The sequence below is a fragment of the Desmodus rotundus genome, chromosome X (genome assembly GCF_022682495.2).
Source record: "Desmodus rotundus isolate HL8 chromosome X, HLdesRot8A.1, whole genome shotgun sequence".
NCBI lineage: Eukaryota > Metazoa > Chordata > Mammalia > Chiroptera > Phyllostomidae > Desmodus > Desmodus rotundus.
This window is the reverse complement of record NC_071400.1, coordinates 77,021,317-77,038,780: the sequence shown is the minus strand read 5'-3', so window position 1 is coordinate 77,038,780 and position 17,464 is coordinate 77,021,317. Positions and strand designations below refer to the sequence as shown.

General features: G+C 43.0%; 1 protein-coding gene and 1 pseudogene across 1 annotated transcript in view; one reads left to right on the top strand and one right to left on the bottom strand.

Annotated features, from left to right (window-relative positions):
* Positions 1-17,464, top strand: part of TMEM47 (transmembrane protein 47) — a 43,229-nt gene that overhangs the window by 18,843 nt on the left and 6,922 nt on the right. The window contains exons 3-4 of the mRNA XM_053916949.2: positions 7,587-9,291; positions 11,443-11,554. Of these exons, the coding sequence (XP_053772924.1) occupies positions 7,587-7,705 (119 nt within the window). The 3' untranslated portion in view covers positions 7,706-9,291; positions 11,443-11,554. The remainder of the gene's footprint in view (positions 1-7,586; positions 9,292-11,442; positions 11,555-17,464) is intronic.
* LOC112301993 (serpin H1 pseudogene) lies at positions 9,290-16,086 on the bottom strand (annotated as a pseudogene).

Sequence of the window (17,464 nt, the reverse complement as noted above, 5' to 3'; positions counted from 1 at the left end):
TTGTATGTTATTTCCTTTTTCTCCCTTGCTGCCTTTAAGATCCTCTCTTTGTCTTGGAAATTTGCCATTTTAATTATGATGTGTCTTGCAGTGGGTCTCTTTGGGTTCCTCTTGCTTGGGACTCTCTGTGATTCCTGGATTTGGGTGACTTTTTCTCTCCTCAGATTAGGGAAATTTTCCATCATTACTTTTTCAAACAGGTTTTCTATCCCTTGCTCTTCTTCTTCTCCTTCTGGTATTCCTATTATACGGATATTGTTACGTTTCATGTTGTCCTGCATTTCCCTTATTGCCTCTTCATTCTTTCTGAGCCTCTTTTCCTTTTCTTGCTCTTTCTGGGTGTTTTTTTCTACTTTGTCCTCCAGCTCGCTGATCCGATGCTCTGCTTCATCAAGTCTGCTTTTTATTCCTTCTACTGTGTTCTTCAATTCAGAAATTGTATTCTTCATTTCCTCTTGGCTCTTGTTGATAGTTTCTATTTCCTTTTTCATGTTGATATAGTTTACAGTGAGTTCATCGTAGTTTCCTTGTAGTTTCTGGTAGTTCTCTTTGAGCTCAGAGAGCTCAGTGAGCTTCCTGATGACCATTGCTTTGAACTCAGTATCTGATAGTTGACTTGCCTCTTTTTCAGTTAGCATTCTTTCTGAGACTTCCTCCTTTCCTTTCATTTGGGAATTGTTTCTTTGTCTTCCCATTGTTTGTGAGACTCTTCTTGTTGGCCTCTGCTTCTTAAATTGCTCTATTCTGACTCCCTGGGTTTATGGTATGCACTTCTATGGTAGAATGCCAATGGGATTCGGTGGTGCTGTCTCCTTAATCTCCTGTGCTCACTGGTCTTGAGCTGACGTTTATGGGTCTAACTCTAGTCTTTTCAGCACTCCAGGTTTTGTTGTCTCACCTATGGGGAAAAAGAGAAAGGGGGGAAGAAAGAAGAAAAAAAAAAAAGAAGGGAAGGAGGGAAAAAGGAAATAGAAAAGGAGGAAAGGAAGGGAGGAGGGAAGAAGGAATAAAGAAAGATCGGAGGCAAGATAAGAAGGAATTTTAACAAAAATTAAAACATAGAAATAGATAAAAGAAGCAGGAAGAAGACATAAAAATGGTAAAGGATGGGAGGAAGAAGGAATGAAAAAAAAAAAAGAAAGAGAGAGGAAGAAGGACTTCAGGGGGGAAGGAGGAAAGGGGAAAAAAAAAAAAATCTTCTGCTGGCTTTATACCTGTCAGGTTAGTTCTGCTGGTCGTCCTGTCTGTGCAACGGGTGGGGGTGGTTGGAAGGATTGGTTTCACTTTTCTCCCTTCCTGGGCCACACTCTTCACTGTTGTTCAGCCTGCAGTCTCCCCTAGCCCTGCAGCTCCTCTCTGCTGGGTGTTCTGCCTTTGTCTTAGAGAGCTAGTAGGCCCAGTTGGGCTCTGTGCACAGGTGTTAGGTAGGCGTTGTAGGTGTGGTCCCTGGCAGGCAATCAGGCAGGTGATCAGCCAATCCAGCAACTTTGTTCTTGGGACGCGCGCGCTGGCGGCGGATTCAGCCGCCTTGGGTTTAGGAAGCTCGCAAGCGGCTTTGTGCTTGGAAAACACGCAGCCAGCCAGCCCTGCGCCTGGCGAGCTCGCAGCCAGCCGAGCCAGCAGCCCTGTGCTTGGCAGGCCCATCCAGCCGCCCGAGGCTTGAGTCTCTCGGGTGGGCGTGGCCGCCCTGGGACTGAATCACGCGGCACTCGGTTCCGAGGTTTTGGGCCTGTGGGTGGAGCAGCTAGCCTCTGCTCCAGATGCTCTCGGAGGTTTCAGGTGTGGGCGCCCCTCTGGGGTTTCATGTATGGGCCCCCCCGTTCGCTAATCTGCGCGCGCAACCGGGCCTCAGGTGAGCGCCAGGGCTGCTTATCTGGAGCTCGCAGTCCAGGGGCGGAGGGAGGAGGGGCGCCAGGGGCCGTGGCTGCCGCCGAGAGTTCTCTAACTAGCCCCTGAGTGTCTCTATTTTCTTTTTCTTTTTGAGAAATTCCTCCTATTCAATCCCCCCTGGTCCAATCAAGCACCTGGCTGCTCACAGCTCAGCCTGGCCCTCTCCCAAGACTCCTGCAGCAGCCCCTGCGCCTGGGCTGGCGCTTCTGCCGCCCTTGTACCGCGCGGGTCCTGGGTCCCGGGTCCCGGGGACCTTATTGTCCTTAAGCACTCTTCTTACCGTCAGATCTTTCAATGCCCTCTATCTTTGGTCTCTGATCTTCATATATGCTGGAAAACTGTTGGCTGTTCGCTCTGCTCCTCAGATCAGCTAGGTATTTCCCTTGCGTTGAGGGGAAGTGGACTCCGCTCCCACCTATGTTGCCGCCATCTTCCTCTAAAGTAACTTTCTAAAATCTATGCTGAACCTTCCAAGGACCAGTGTAACCAGCTTAACCACTTTTCCCTTTACATTTGCAAATATCCTTCCTCTTTTATGTAATCAGCAACACCCTCTCCTTTGTTTTCTGTAACTGCCTGAAGTGAGCCTGTGTATAGTAAATGAGGATCATCCTCAATGTAATGGGCCCAGAAAAGGAATAAAAGCCTGTCAAGGCAAGGGTCCAGGCGCTCTCCTCTTGAGAGAGTGGCAGCACTGTCCCTTTTCGGACACGACTCGGTAGTCCGTGTGTATTTGTCTATTGCCGCCACAACACCGGATCCTGCGGTCCGGGATCTGCGTCAGAGGGTCATCAAAGAACATGTATAAAGGACACATGGACAAAGCCAAAAGGGGATAGGATCAAGGGTGGGAGGTGGTGACGGCCAGCGTGGGGGAGTGGTGTAGGGAAAATAGAGACAACTGTACTTGAACAACAATTAAAAGTAAATAAATAAACAGATAAAATCTTGAAAAAAGGATATTTATCAAAATAGACTGATTTTTCCCTAAGCAGAATTTCATCCTCACGTGTCAAAGCCACTGACATTTAAATCTTTACCAGTCTTGTCAAAGTACCGGATCATGTCCCGTGAGAATGTAGACAAGGACACCTTTTCTTACCCCCATTGTTCCTATATTTGTGTGGGATATTGAGATACTAGTAGATGATCGATTTTTCTTCTACAATCTTGCCTTTGGCACCAAAGATTCCCATTAAGAAAACAAAACAGAATATCCTACAAAGATGTGGCATCATGGTTCCCACAGAACAAGGGGAAAGTACCCAGGAGATTATTTTTGTCTCCACCAGGTTATTAGGAGGTTTAAAATGGTTGTTTAATGAGCCATGTTTCAAGATAATGTCACTAATACTGATTCTGTCCTTTTAAAATACGTTTATTAGGCAAAAAGGTGTTAAAAATAGAAGTTGGGACCTCTGTGTCCTATCTATGCCTAGAAAGGAACCCACACAAAAGAACTCAAGTTCCCATCAAAGGAGATGGTATTGTGATCATGTTTTAAGGTCCCGGAACCAAATGTTCCGGAAAATGCTGCCGTGCTGCATTGTGAATGCAACCTGCAGTCTGTTCCTAGCACATTAGGTGACTTACAGAGAGGTAGACATGACCTCTGTCCTCTTACCTGTCTTGCTACATGTACCCAAGGAGTTAACTTCACTGAAACATCCCCCTTGGTTTCCTAGCAGGGAGTAGGCATGAAACTGGTCCCAAATTGGCCAGTCCGTCAGTATGCCAGGCCCTGGGCTCCCGGATGGTGAGAGTAAGGTGATGAGTGAAACAGTGTCTTTGAAACGAATGGACGAAACAATCGAAATGTGCCCAGTTCTATAAAGGAGGAAATTTAAGTTGGACTTCTGTGGGGGGGGAGAAGAAGGGATCTCATCTGAAGAAGCTTGCTAACAAGGAGCTGGTGGGCAGGCGCTAGCTTCCCAGTTTTATCTCTCCATATTTATTTACTAAGGGGGGTTTTAATACTGATCATGGGTGACTGTCTGGCCGATCTTCTCTTTGATTGTTATTAGCTACCATAAACCCATGAACAGCTTTTTAGTTGCTTAGAGGAAGGTCACCCCAGTTAGTGCTGGTGTGGGTTTTCTTTTTCCTGCTTTTCCAAGTAGCCAAGTTTTCCAAATTGTAGCATTCTTAGGTTTTACCCAAAGAATGGAGAAGGAACAATGTTCAGTGTAACAAACTCATCACAACTTCATACAAGTACTAGAGTTAGAGATTACTACTGAGAAATACCTGTACCCATTAGATATATCAGTTATCACCAAATGTTAATGAAAGCTTTTTAACACAGTACATGGTAAGAAACTGCAGTTATTAGCAGTGAGGTTGTCTTTCCATTTTTCTAAATACTGAAACATACTTTTATAGCAACGCTCTTTGCTAAGCACTGTATACAGTGGTTTTATTTTTGTGAAAAGAAACACCATATCTTATGGTATTTAGATGATAAATTGCATTTCTACCAAATTTCTAAGATAGAATTCAGTGAAGCAGCTAAAATGCCCCTTTATTTGTTAATGAAAAAAGGAGGCATATTCTTCTATCATCAACACAAAGCGACTCAAAAGACTTGAACGAAACTGTCACGGATTGAAAATTAGTAACCTGTCTGATATTTATAGGCAACCAGAATTTTCCAAAATTTTGGCAAAATTGATCTGCACTTTGGTCATTAGAGTTTGTTGCATCCCTAATTTGGATGGTTATCTTGGATTGTTTATGTGCTTAAAATCAGGCTGGTGCTGTACTTTTATAATCCATAAATGGCCTAAAGAGCAGGGCTCCAAGTTGTATTGCTTCCAGCCCTGGCTGGTGTGGCTCAGTGGGTTGAGCTCTGGCCTGAGAACTGAAAGGTCACCGGTTCAACTCCCAGTCAGGGCACACGCCTGGGTTGCGGGCCAGGTCCCCAGTCATGTTTCTCTCCCTCTCTCTTTCCCTACCTTCCCCTCTCTCTAGAAATGAATAAACAAAATCTTAAAATTGTTGTATTGTTTCCAATTTGGTTACGATGGGCGTGTGCAATAGGTGCTTCTCTCATACGCCACTTCCCTTTGTGCTGCACAGTGCGCGCCTGTCTATCCTGTTTTTCATCCTATAAAAGACAGCACCGTTTGCCTTAACTATTTGTTCGCACGTGAACAATGTTAGTTTTGATATTAGTTGTTTGAAAAAGAGGTAGTAGTCATTTTCGTGATTGAAACTACACTCTAAACTCTTTTTGCTGCCTTTGTTTGTGTCTGCGTCTCATGGAGTAGTGGAAAACTCATCCCACACTGACGGATTTAGGTCAAAATGCAACCGAGCCAAGAAAACACTTTCAACTCCCTCAATAATGGTTTCAGTGACCCAGTTCATTTGCCACACGCAGACTAACTCTAAGAAGTTAAATATATCATTTGATACCTCCGGAAATGTTTTGGTGTTGATCCTGCACAAAATAACAGCACCATTTTGGGTCACTCTCCATATGCGAGGACATGGCCTTACTCTCCAAACTCAGAAGTATGTAGTATTAACCTCAGAATAAATTCTTACATTACACTTGATGAAAGTAATTGAATGCCATAGTTTCTGACAATGGAAGCTAGCTGGGAAAAAGATACAGTTTTTGCTGAAGAGATGGATATCTTGGGGAAGGTGGGTTTGAAATATTATTCTGTAACTGAGCTTGTTTTCCTTAAACAAAGGTAAGCTACCCCAGTACTTCCAATTTCTGACAAAATAGAATCAGCAATACTGAATTCGCACTCTGAGTTCTCACCAATACAACTAAAGTAAATTCAAATGTTTTGCTAAAATGGTCCTCCCCATGAATACAGCTATTTAGCAGAACCGAATGCTTGCTGGGCGGTGAGTGAAGTGACCTGGCTCATGTGGGTGAATTAGGGAGACCCTGTGGGTGACCTGTGAGGTGGTGTCAGGAGGATTGGTTGAATAGTGAATGAGTTTGGTTTTGTTCTTTAAATAGGGATGGCAGAGCCTTTAAAATTTTTTTTTTAAATTTGTTTTTAGAGCGAGGGGAAGGGATGGAGAAAGAAATATCCGTGTATGAGAGAAACATTGGCTGGTTATCTCTCCCACGCCCCCAACTGGGGACCGGGCCACAACCCAGGCACATGCCCTGACTGGGAATCGAACCAGCAACCTTTTGGTTTGCAGGCCAGTGCACAATCCACTGAGCCACACCAGCCAGGGATAGTGAATGAGTTGGATTGATTGTAGTCATGGATGTCATTTTGGTTCGTATAATTTTCTTTTGGAGAATAAAGAAGTAAAAATATAAGTGTCTGTCTGGCAAATTTCAATGTAATTACAAACGTTTTTTAAAAAATCAGTATTTTAATTTGTGCTGAGAATTATAGTAAAGTGGGAATCATGTGTTAAAACATTAGAGTACATTTAGGGAAATATTACTCCCCCTAAACTGGGAGTTGAATTTTAAGGTTAAAAATCTGCTTCTTTATTGCTTTTTAATTAGGCCTAATTTCCTAGAGGAAGTGGCACTCATGTGCTTAGGGATTTACATACAGTAGAACTGATCTTATTTTATAAACAATACCTACAGAGGTAAATATGTTAGCCGGTGTTTGACAAGTTAAAGGTTTTGAAACTAGATGGATTGAGGAAAGCTTTAGGTACTGGTGTGGTACATCGACCTTGGCTCAAAAGTGTGGGAAATGTATCATCATTAAGATTTTGCCTTTCCTGAAAATCAGAAGTAAGTTTTCACCATGAATTCCCTGAGGCAATGGGAATTCTCTGATTTGGCAGTTACAATGTGGCCCGTGGAATTTTCATAACGCGGTGGCAATTTCAGAACTGTGTCGTGTTAGACTGTAAAATAAGTCAGCACAATTCTGCAGAATACTAAAGCACTTCTAGACATTGGAAGCTCTGGTGCCGGCTAGTCAAAATCCCTTCAAAGAGGACTTGAGCTTAGTTCCTGTGTTGCATATTAATGTCGGACTTGATGTCATTGTGGGATGTGGGAGAGGCTGCAAATCACAATTTCCCCTTTTTCCTCTCTTGATTCTTCAGACTGGCGTCAGAATTAAATAGACACGAGACAGGTTAACAGGAGAAAATAACCAATTTGTTACCACTGTGCTTAAGGGGAACCATAAGAATGGGGGCCCTGGGACAAACGGGGCAGGCAGTCGAGGTGCCCTGCCATCCTGGAGGGGAGGAAAAGGAGAGTAGCGGTGGGACATCCAAGTGTAGAAGGCGGTTCACAAGGAGATGGAAAGCAGATGTTTGGTAAACAAATGCTTGCAGGGCCAACTTTGACAATGGGACACAGAGAGGGCTTTGATCAGCAAAGGGCCTTGCTAGCTTCCTCCCTGTCTGTCACAACTGGTTCTTGTCAAACTATGGCTGTCTGTGATGACAGCTCGCTTCCTGGGACGGGTCCTCCCTCTAAATTCTTATAGGCGCTTAAGGGGAACGTCAGCGTGTCTTCCTCAGTCTTTTGTTTCTTAAAAATAATCAGCTTAAAATAATCGCTATCCCCAAAAGTGTGTTTTTGCGGTGGCAGACTCTGCTGCCCCGCAGGATGACATAAGGACCGTCCGGTGTTCTGTAACTACAGGGCAAAGGATAACATTGTATATTTATATTTATGTCCATTCCATATAAAGTAAATACATATTCATTCCTGTTATTTTTTCCCTTTTTTCTGTTAGAGAAAGCACTAGTGGAGAAGTGCACACTTAGCTGGGCCGTGGCTTCCATAGGCACAGTTCTCATAGGCCTCCGTGAGTCACTGGTTCACGTAGCCAAAATTCCCCGCAGTGGAACCTGACATGCACTGTGACAGCCTCTTTTCCGGTTTGATTTCCAGATCCTAAGCATTCCTCCCAGCCCCTCTGAGCCCTCACAGGTTTGTGGACCAAAGATATACACTAATTCCTCAAAACTACTTATCCCTTGTTTGCTCGGGTCCTAGAAACCAGACTCAGATTTCAGATCAGCTGGCCTGGCATTGAACAATGACCAGCTTTAACTGCGCAGAGCAATGCCCTGTGGAAAACACCGCCGCGGCCACTGATGTTCTGCGGAGCTGCTTTCTGTTCCCTGCTCCACTTCACCATCGGTGTATCGTTTGTACAAAAGTGTAAAATTAATGCGGAGTAAGAAATCTCTCTCAGGACTTTGAACACTTCATCTAACTAAACCTTAAAAACAAACAAAGCAAACAATTAGAAAAGGAACAGAGCCACAGAAATGGAGAGATCACAAGGAGGGTTATCAGTGGGGAGGGGGAGAGGGAGAATGAGGGAAAAGGTACAGGGAATAAGAAGCATAATTGGTAAGTACTAAATAGACAGGGAGAGGTTAAGAATAGTATAGGAAATTGAGAAGCCAGAGAACTCATATGACAACCTATGGACATGAACTAAGGCGGGGGCGGGGGGGTGATGCTGGAAGGAATGTGCGTATGGGACAGAGGGGTAACGGGGAAAAATGGGACAACTGTAATAGCATAATCAATAAAATATACTTAATAAAAAATGAAATAAATAAAATGACATTCATGAAACGCAAAGATTAATTGCATTTGAACAGGTATGTGAGGTTATTTGAGGTTGCTGGGTAGTTCTACTCACACATCTGTTTTGCACACTAGGTTTTTTTGGACTTGAAGCTCCCTGCTGTTCTGCACCTGTATTACATGGTATGGAAACACACTTTCTCAGAGAATGTATTTGAATAAGTGAAACATTTTAAACATATTTAATTGGTAGGATGATAAAACAATAGAAGTAACATTTCCGCTATAATATTTTTTTCCACTGGAAACGTTTTATTGAAAAAAATAGTTATACAAATAAGTTTTTGGTTTGACAGCAACAAAGGCTCATTTTTTCCCCATCCCTCCACATCTTTCAAGACCTATTAAAGGAAGAAAAAGTTCATCCCTATGATGCCTTGACAAGAGTCTGCCCAGGAGCACCCCGCTAAGTATTTCCTGATCCCCCCCAGCTGGGGCCAGGGCTACTGTCAGGGTGCTTACTCCAGGGGCAGCAGCACCTCGTCTTACAGTTGAATGGAGTTGGGAGGAGATTGGGATAGAGTTGGGGTGGGGGCTGAGGTGGTGGTAGTATCAGGAAAGGAGGGTCCACATTCCATGAGGATTTGGCTAAACCCTAAGCTCGATTCTGTCTCACAGGTGAGAAAGCACGTGGCTATAAATATAAACACTGATTGAGGACGGGAGGGTGGGGCATGTCGACTACTGCCCGGGTCCCACGGGATGTGGGGCTGGACTCAGCATCATGGGATCTGGAAGCCCATGTCCAAGCAGAGTGAACTCTGGCTGGGAAGATCTGCTCAGACACACAGGAAGCCTGCTTTTCCCCTGCCCACGCACCCCATGGAATATCCAAGGTCAGTACCTCAGCTCTCCCCACCCCCAGAGCACCCATGTGTCTCAGGAGCCTTCAGTTGCCTCCTGCCATCCCACGCCTACCCCAGGGCCCTACAGCTCGTCTTGCATCTTGTCACCCTTGGGCTGGACCAGGCACACAATGAACAGTAGGAAGCCAGTCTGGCAGTCTCAAACCAGGAAGATAAAGGGGTGATCAGCAGAAAAAAGCTTGTGGCTGTGCAGCTCCTCACACCCATAGATGTCCTGGTTGAAGGGGTTGCCCTCTGTGTCCCACTCGAAGGCAATGTCATGGAACACACTAGCCAGGTACAGGTCCTTTTTGCCCGACATGAGTGACAGATCTGCCTTGTTCTTTTCAATGGCCTCAGTCAGACCCAGGCCAGCTAGCTGTTTCTGCAGGTCGCAGTTCACCTCCACCACACCCTTGGTCAGGGAGATGGCAACAGCCCTCTTTTGCATCTTGCCCATCCAGACCTTCAGTTGCTCTTTGGTCAGCATCTTTTCAAGGCGCTCAAGGGACTCCACATGGTGGGACATAATGATGATGAGGCTGGAGAGCTTGTGGGCCACGGGCATCTCCACGAGTTGCAACTTCTCTTTCTCGTCGTCATAGTAATTCTAGAGGCCTGTCCTGTGCACCATGATGACAGCCACAGCATAGGAATGGGTCACAATAAAGCCTCGGTTGTCCACTATCTTGTGGTGGAATCTCATCCCAGTGTGGCTTGAAGAACATGGCATTGGCCTGCAGCGTGCCATCTGTGCGCTCCACCTCCTTGGTGATTTCGGGCAGCTTGTCATTGGTGGTCTGCAAGGTCCACTTGTTGATGGACTGCAGAGCTCTGCACTTGTCACAGAATTTAATCTTGGAGTGTTCACAGTTGTAGTGCTGCTTGCTGCTGTGCACAAAGTCCTCGGCAAAGCTCGCCAAACTGGGCCCATACAGGCAGCTGCCCAGCTTCCAGGTGACACTGCTCGTGGTGCTGTTGCTGAGCGAGCTCAGCAACTCACACAGGCCTGCGTGCAGCTGCTTGGCACTCAGTACCACCTTGGCCTGAGAGGCAGTGGTTTCTTTGCCGCCCAGCGACGAGGCCACCACCAGGGGCAACAACAGCATGTTCACCACCTGGTCCTCTGCCATGGCCTGGTAGAGGCTGAAAGCCAGGCTGCCACTGTGCTCAGCCACTGTGGCTGCCTTGGGGCTCAGCTTCTCAAAAGTGCCAGGGGAAGCTTCATCCTTGGGTTTCTTAACCTTGGCAGCCAGGACCAGGGCCAACGCCAGGAGGCAGAAGGTGTTGGCAAGAGGGAGTGCATCACTGGGAGGTGGGTTATGTGCACCACGGAGGACCTGTGAGGCCTGGGCCGGCCAGGCTGCCACTGGAAAGGAGGACTAGCACACTGGAGCCATGGATGGATTCCACTCCCATTTCTGCTATAATTTTGATAAATAGTTTCCAATCTGGTTTTGGGCCTTGGTGCAATCCTAATAAAGGAGATAACAATTTCATTATTGAATGAGACTAAATTTCTTTTATTCTGCAAAATTATTTTGAGATTCATCCCATGCTGTAGCTGACATAACAAGATCTTTTAGTCAGTTAGTCTTTTAGTTATGGCTTTATTTTTTCACTAATAATTGATATGAGTGTAATATTCACAATGTTATAAAAATGTGAGAAGACTATATGTGAATATTGATTTCATAGTTGGTAAAATTCGTGAAATATTGATGAATCCAAGCAGAAGCTCATTTAGAAATTTTTCTTAGCATTAGGTGTTAAATTCACAGATGTCGTAGAATCAAAGTTGTACATACACCGTGAGACATTCATCATGAATTCTGATGGGTGTTAACATGAGAGAAAATAGCCAAGTAAGTAGTAAATAGAAGTAAATAGTAAGTAGAAGTAAATATATTTTTGTGTATTTTATAATCTTGATACTATTTAAATTGCTTCTGCTTAAAATTCTTTAGTACATTTTTTTACTTATAAAAATCTTATATATTTTACCCTTTAGAGACAAGTAAAATGTACCGCACTATACTACATTTTCACAAATTCACGGTGATGAATTTGTTCTCTTATATGTCTAAAACTTTTTTCATTTTGCCTTGGTTTTCTTAAAAGATTTTATTTATTTATTTTTAGAGAGAGGGGAAGGGCGGGAGAAAGAGAGGAAGAGAAACATGGATGTGAGAGAGAAACATCGATCAGTTGCCTCTCATATGCACTTCAACATGGGACCAAACCCTCAACCAAGGTATGTGCCCTGACGGGGAATTGAACCAGCAACCTGTCCCTTTGTGGCTCGATGCCCACCCAACTCAGCCACACCTATCAGGGCTTTGCCTTGGTTTTTAAAAGATTTTTTAAAGATGTGTTCTCTGTGTATGGAAGTCTGGGATGATAGGGGGTCTTTTTCTTGAAGTACTTTGCATGGCTCCACTGTTTTTTCACTTTGTTTTAGATGAGAAGTCTAATCTCACCTTGATTTTTATTTGTTTGCACCTAATATGTCATTATTGCTCTAGCTGTTCTCTTTATCATTGTTATTGATCAAATCGATTATAATGTGCCATGGTGTCATTTTAAGTATTTTTTTGTGCTTGGAGATTGTTGAACATCTTAAATGTGTTTTTGGATTTTCCATCAAATTTGCGTGTGGGGCGGAGGGATGAGGGGAGATAGTGCCATCGTTTCTTCTGGTAACAATCCCTTTGGTCTCTGTTTCTCTGAGTCTGTTCTTTTTTTTGTTTCTTCTGTTATTTTAGGTTCTACACATAAGTGAACCACATGGCATCTGTCTTTCTCTATCTGACTTATTTCACTTAGCACAATACCCTCTAGATACACCCACATTTTTGTAAATGGCAAGATTTGGTTCTTTTCTTATTGTTGTATGATATTCCATTGTCTATATATTATACCACTCTTCTTTGTCCATTCATCAGTATAGTGCAAAATTTATATGAATATTCTCATCCTTAGCTTACTTATGGAAGGCATAGTGATGTTTTGTTGCTATGCATAAAAATGCTTGTGTAAAAGATTTAAAAGTTTATTTTTATTCTTTCAAAGGAAATCTTAGAGAAGCATATTCTACAAATCTGAAACCTGGGAAATCTACATTTAAGAAGATACAAACTAGAGTGTGTGTGACATGAGAACTGTTTGGGTAAATTAATGTCAGGTTGTTAGATGAAGAACTGTGATTAAGGGAAAGGGATGGGAAGAAGCCAGTGAGAACTACTTTCATGGCAGATTCATGCCCATCCTCTGTAACAAATCAGATATTGTTTTTCCCTAACTCAATCCTAACATTAATGCTGACAATAATAGCACAACACAGGGTTTTCTGGTGGCTCACAAACAAAATGATAACAATAGCCTCATTTACAAGAATGAATGCTTTTCATGAAAATGTTTTAGTAATTTGTAGACTGTAGTTACATTGGCAAACATTCTGCTTTTAGGTCAAAGATTACAAACTCAAATACCCAAGTGGGTCAGGGAGGTCATTTAAATGTGTAAAATGGATCGAGGGTTTACTAAGAAATTACAAGGATGATGATAAAGTAGCAAGTGAAGGCCTCATATAAAGGCTTTCAATTAAAAAGCTTTTAAAATATTATGTAGGACATACAAAACATGTCTCCTGGCCGACCCACCTGTGTGGACATCCTATTTAATTAATTAGCCATTTCAGTGGGGGAGAAAGTCTGTCTTTATCACGTTCAGGCTGCTTTACCTCACATTTAACTTCCACATTTTTGGAGTCACGGAGAATCTCTGCCTATCAGATATCAGATCATCACATGGAGAGATAATACAATCAGCAGTGACTATAAGGCATGATGGTTTGCCTCAGGAATTTTTGACCCCTGGAATATAAAAATTAATAGGCAGATTTGAAAAGCCTTTGAAAAGTTCTAAGTAAATAGTTAATTTTACTTTGAAATATTTGACTCTATTTTATTCCATGTATGAGCATGTTTATCTTTCAACTCAAGAATGGCATCATTAATTTAATACATGCATACATATTTTCTCTAGATTAGGAGGTCAGTACATTTTTCTATAGAGTTTCAGATAGTCAATATTTTAGGCTCACAGGCCACATAATCTCTGTCACAGTTACTAAATTCTCTCTTTGTAGTGCAAAAGTAGCCGTAGACAATACATAAACAAATGGGTGTGACTGTGTTCCAATAAAACTTTATGAACACAGATTTGGACTTTGTAAATAAAAGTGATATTTTCAAAGAAATATTTTCAGCACTACTTGTTTTAAAGGTAAACCATTAATAGTTATCAAAATATCTGATGCTTAGCCAAAATTGACAAGTCAATATAGAGCTTGTGTTTGAACTTTAAAGTGGTTTCAATTTACCATAAGACTCCCACAGAGCATGTTCAAGTTGTGTTGGAAGAAAAGCAATACTACGCCTCAAGGCAAACCCAGCGTTGTATAAAGGCCAGGGTATGGGAGTATCTGCCCTCGTGGGAAGGCTTACTACTTTCGCTGTTCCACTCTGTACTGTGATAATACAATACAGATGCATTTTAGATGGTTTTATTCATATTTTAAATTGTCTATAGTCACTAAACTCTATATTGTTTCATGTACTATTGTCTGCCCCCAAGGGGCAGATAGTTCTCACTGCCCCATTCTTGGAACTCTAGCCACACGTGACGTTTCTCTCCCTCTTTTTCTCCCCCTTTGTTTCTCCCTCGCCTAACCTCTCCAAAAATAAATAAATAAAATATGTTTTAAATCATACGAATAATAACTCCAGAAATGGCTAGGAATTACCATGTGCCACAAGTGGTGTCAAATGCTTTACTTCTGTTTTACAGATGAGGAAATGGAGTTTCAGAGGGTGTGACTAACTGGTCCAATGACACAGAACAAGTGTGTGGGGAATCCAGGATGAGGTCCAAGAAGCAAGTAGGCTGGAGAAGGCTGTGTAGGACAATTCCAGGAAAAGGACGCTTGGGTGGTGATAAAAGAGAGGGTTGCATGAGAAAAACATGAAAAGGATAGGGTTGAAATGAGAGGGTATTTTTTTGTTTCCATCCTTCCCCAACTCTCTCTCATTTGGCAACCATTAGTTTGTTCTCTATATGGGTCTGTTGAAAAGACAGGGTATTTTACAAGTTTCCCCATGGCTCCTTTTGTTCCCTAATGTGTCTTTTCTCTTCCTCATTAGCACTTAATTTATTGTTCAAAATATTCAGAGCGCTCCCAATATTGCTACTATTGCAGTAGCCATGGTTTTGTGTTGGCTGAGCCTGAGGAACACTGACTTGTTCAGTTTGTAAGCTGTACTACAAAAAAATATATGTATAAACCATGATACCCAAAGGGATAAGGGATTGTCATATAATATTGCTCAAAAAGAAGGCCTACTCCACACAGCTTTATGGAGGATCTTATTTTACATCCTCACCCAAGGATATGTTTTAGAGAGAGGAAGGGGGTGGGAGTGGGAGACAGACAGAGACAGAGACATTGATGTAGAGAGAAACATTGATTGGTTGCCTCCCATATGGGCCCTGATTGGTGACTGAACCTGCTACCTTTTGGTGTATGGGATGATGCTCCAAATCACTGAGCAGCCTGGCCAGGGCTGAAGAATCTTAAATAATTATTCAAACCTTTTTAATAGCACTTTGACATAATATTATGCTAAGTGAAATAAGCCAGGCGGTGAGGGACAAATACCATATGATCTCACCTTTAACTGGAACATAGTCAACAGAAGAAAAAAGCAAACAAAATATAACCAGAGACATTGAAGTTAAGAACAATCTAACAATAGCCAGAGGGGAGTGGGGAGGGGACAGTGGGGAGAGGGGTTTACAGGAACTACTATAAAGGACACATGGACAAAATCAAGGGGGAGGGTGGAGGTGGGGGAGAGAGGTGGGATTGGCTGGGGTGGAAGGGAGTGGTGGGGTGAAAATGCAGACAACTATAATTGAACAACAATAAAGTAATTTTAAAAATATTGAAACAACATTCACAAGCATCACCATATTGTGCAGTAATTAATTACCATAGTTTGTTATTTATTTTAAAATTGATTAATTTTAATTTATTAGAAATACTTTTTTAAAAATCATATCTTGTTGTTTGTCCTATTATAGTTGTCCCGAATTTCCCCTCTGTGCCCCTCCACACATCCCCACCAATTCTTGAGGCAGTCCCCACACCATTGTCCATGTGCATGGATCATTCTTATATGCTCTTCGGCTACTCTACTCCCTATACTGTATTTATATCCCTGTGACTATTCTGTAACTAGCAATTTGTACTTCTTAATCCCCTCACCTTTTCCACCCATTCCCCTCACCCCCTTCCCATCTGGCAACCATCAAAATGTATCTATGATTCTGTTTCTGTTCCACTTATTTATTTTATTTTTTAGATTCAGTTGTTGATAGGTATGTATTTATTGCCATTTTATTCATATTTTCTTCCCTTCCTTCTCCTCCCCCTCCTCCTCTTCCTTCTTCTTCTTCAAGAAGACCCTTCTTTAAGGTGATGTTGATGAATTTCTTTAGTGTTGTCTTGTCTAGGAAGCTCTTTACCTGTCCTTCAGTTCTCAATGGCAGCGTTGCTGGGTAGAGTAATCTTTGTTGTAGGTCCTTGCTTTTCATCAATTTGAATATGTCTTGCTAATCCCTTCTAACCTCAAAAGTTTCTTTTGAGAAATCAGCTGACAGTCTTATGAGAGCTCCCTTGAGGTAACTGTTTTGTTCTGACTCTCCTACTTCCGACACTTCCATGGCGCAAATGTTGGTATGCTTGAAGTAGTCCCAGAGGCTCCTTACAATATCCTCATTTTGGGGGTTCTTTTTTCTTTTTGCTGTTCTGATTGTGGTGTGTTTTTTTGTTTTTGTTTTTGTTTTTTGCTTCTTTATATTCCAAATTGCTGATTTGATTCTCGGCTTCATCTACTCTACCGTTGATTCCCTGTAAATTGTTTTTTATTTCAATTAGTGTATCTTTTGTTTCTGACTAGATCTTTTTACGCTGTTGAGGTTCTCACCAAGTTCATTGATTCTTCTTAGAACCATTGCTTTGAACTCCGTGTCTAGTAAATTGCTCATCTCCATTTTGCTTAGTTCTTTTTCTGGAGTTCTGATCTGTTCTTTCATTTGGGCCATGTTTCTTTGTCTCCTCATTTGGCAGCCTCCCTGTGTTTGTTTCTAAGTATTAGGTAGAGCTTCTATGTCTTCCTGGCTTAGTAGAGTGACCTAATGTAAGTAGGTGTCCTGTAGGATCCAACGGCACGACCTCACCTATTACCCAAGGTGGGTACTCAGTGTTTGTATCCGATGTGAGCTGTGTACACTCTCTTGTTGTAGTTGAGCTTTGATTGCTCCTAACACATTTAAGGTCAGCTACTGCCTGTGTTCTGTCTGGGGTCACCCAGCATAAGCTACAGAATGATCTGCAGATGGCTGCTACTTGTGCTGGGCTTGGAGGTGCCCAGGTGAGGCCAAACTGTGAACCAAAGCTGGCTGCTGCTCATCATGTGCCTCGGGCAACTTAGCAAGAGGTACAGGGCTTGCTGATATCAGATGCTGCTTGTTTGAGAGAGTTTAGGAAAATCTGAAGCATGGGCCAAAACAAGCCATTTGTATGGAAAAGCCACTGGAAACAACTTGGGTGGGCCTGAAAGTTGTGTGGGGCAGGGCCTCAGGGAATCACCAGGGTGGGGCAAACAGTGGGAGCCAGGTTGATGCAGTCTTAAGATATGGCACCTGCCTGCCGGCTCTGTGGCTCTGTGGAGGGAGGGTTCAGAAAATTGTCTATGGCTTCTGGCAGCACTTGTGTCTGGGAGAAAGCCTCCCAGCTCTCGCCCCCATGCTGGACAAATTAGTTCCTCCCCAATTGTCTTTGATGCCTTTCAACCTGCTGCCCTCTCGCTGGAGCTCAGAGGGAGTGAGTCTGTGTAAATCTGTGTGGTCTCTTAAGAGGAACTGCCTGGGACTCCAGAAGTTTCTGTCTTCTACAGCCTCAATTCCTGCTGGTTTTTATAGCCAGAAGTTATGGAGACGAATCTCCCTGGCCCTGGAACTCTGGGCTGGGGGCCTGGTGTGAGATATCCCTCCCATTTTTATTTGCCACACGTGGCTGTGGAACCAGCCCATTCTGTGT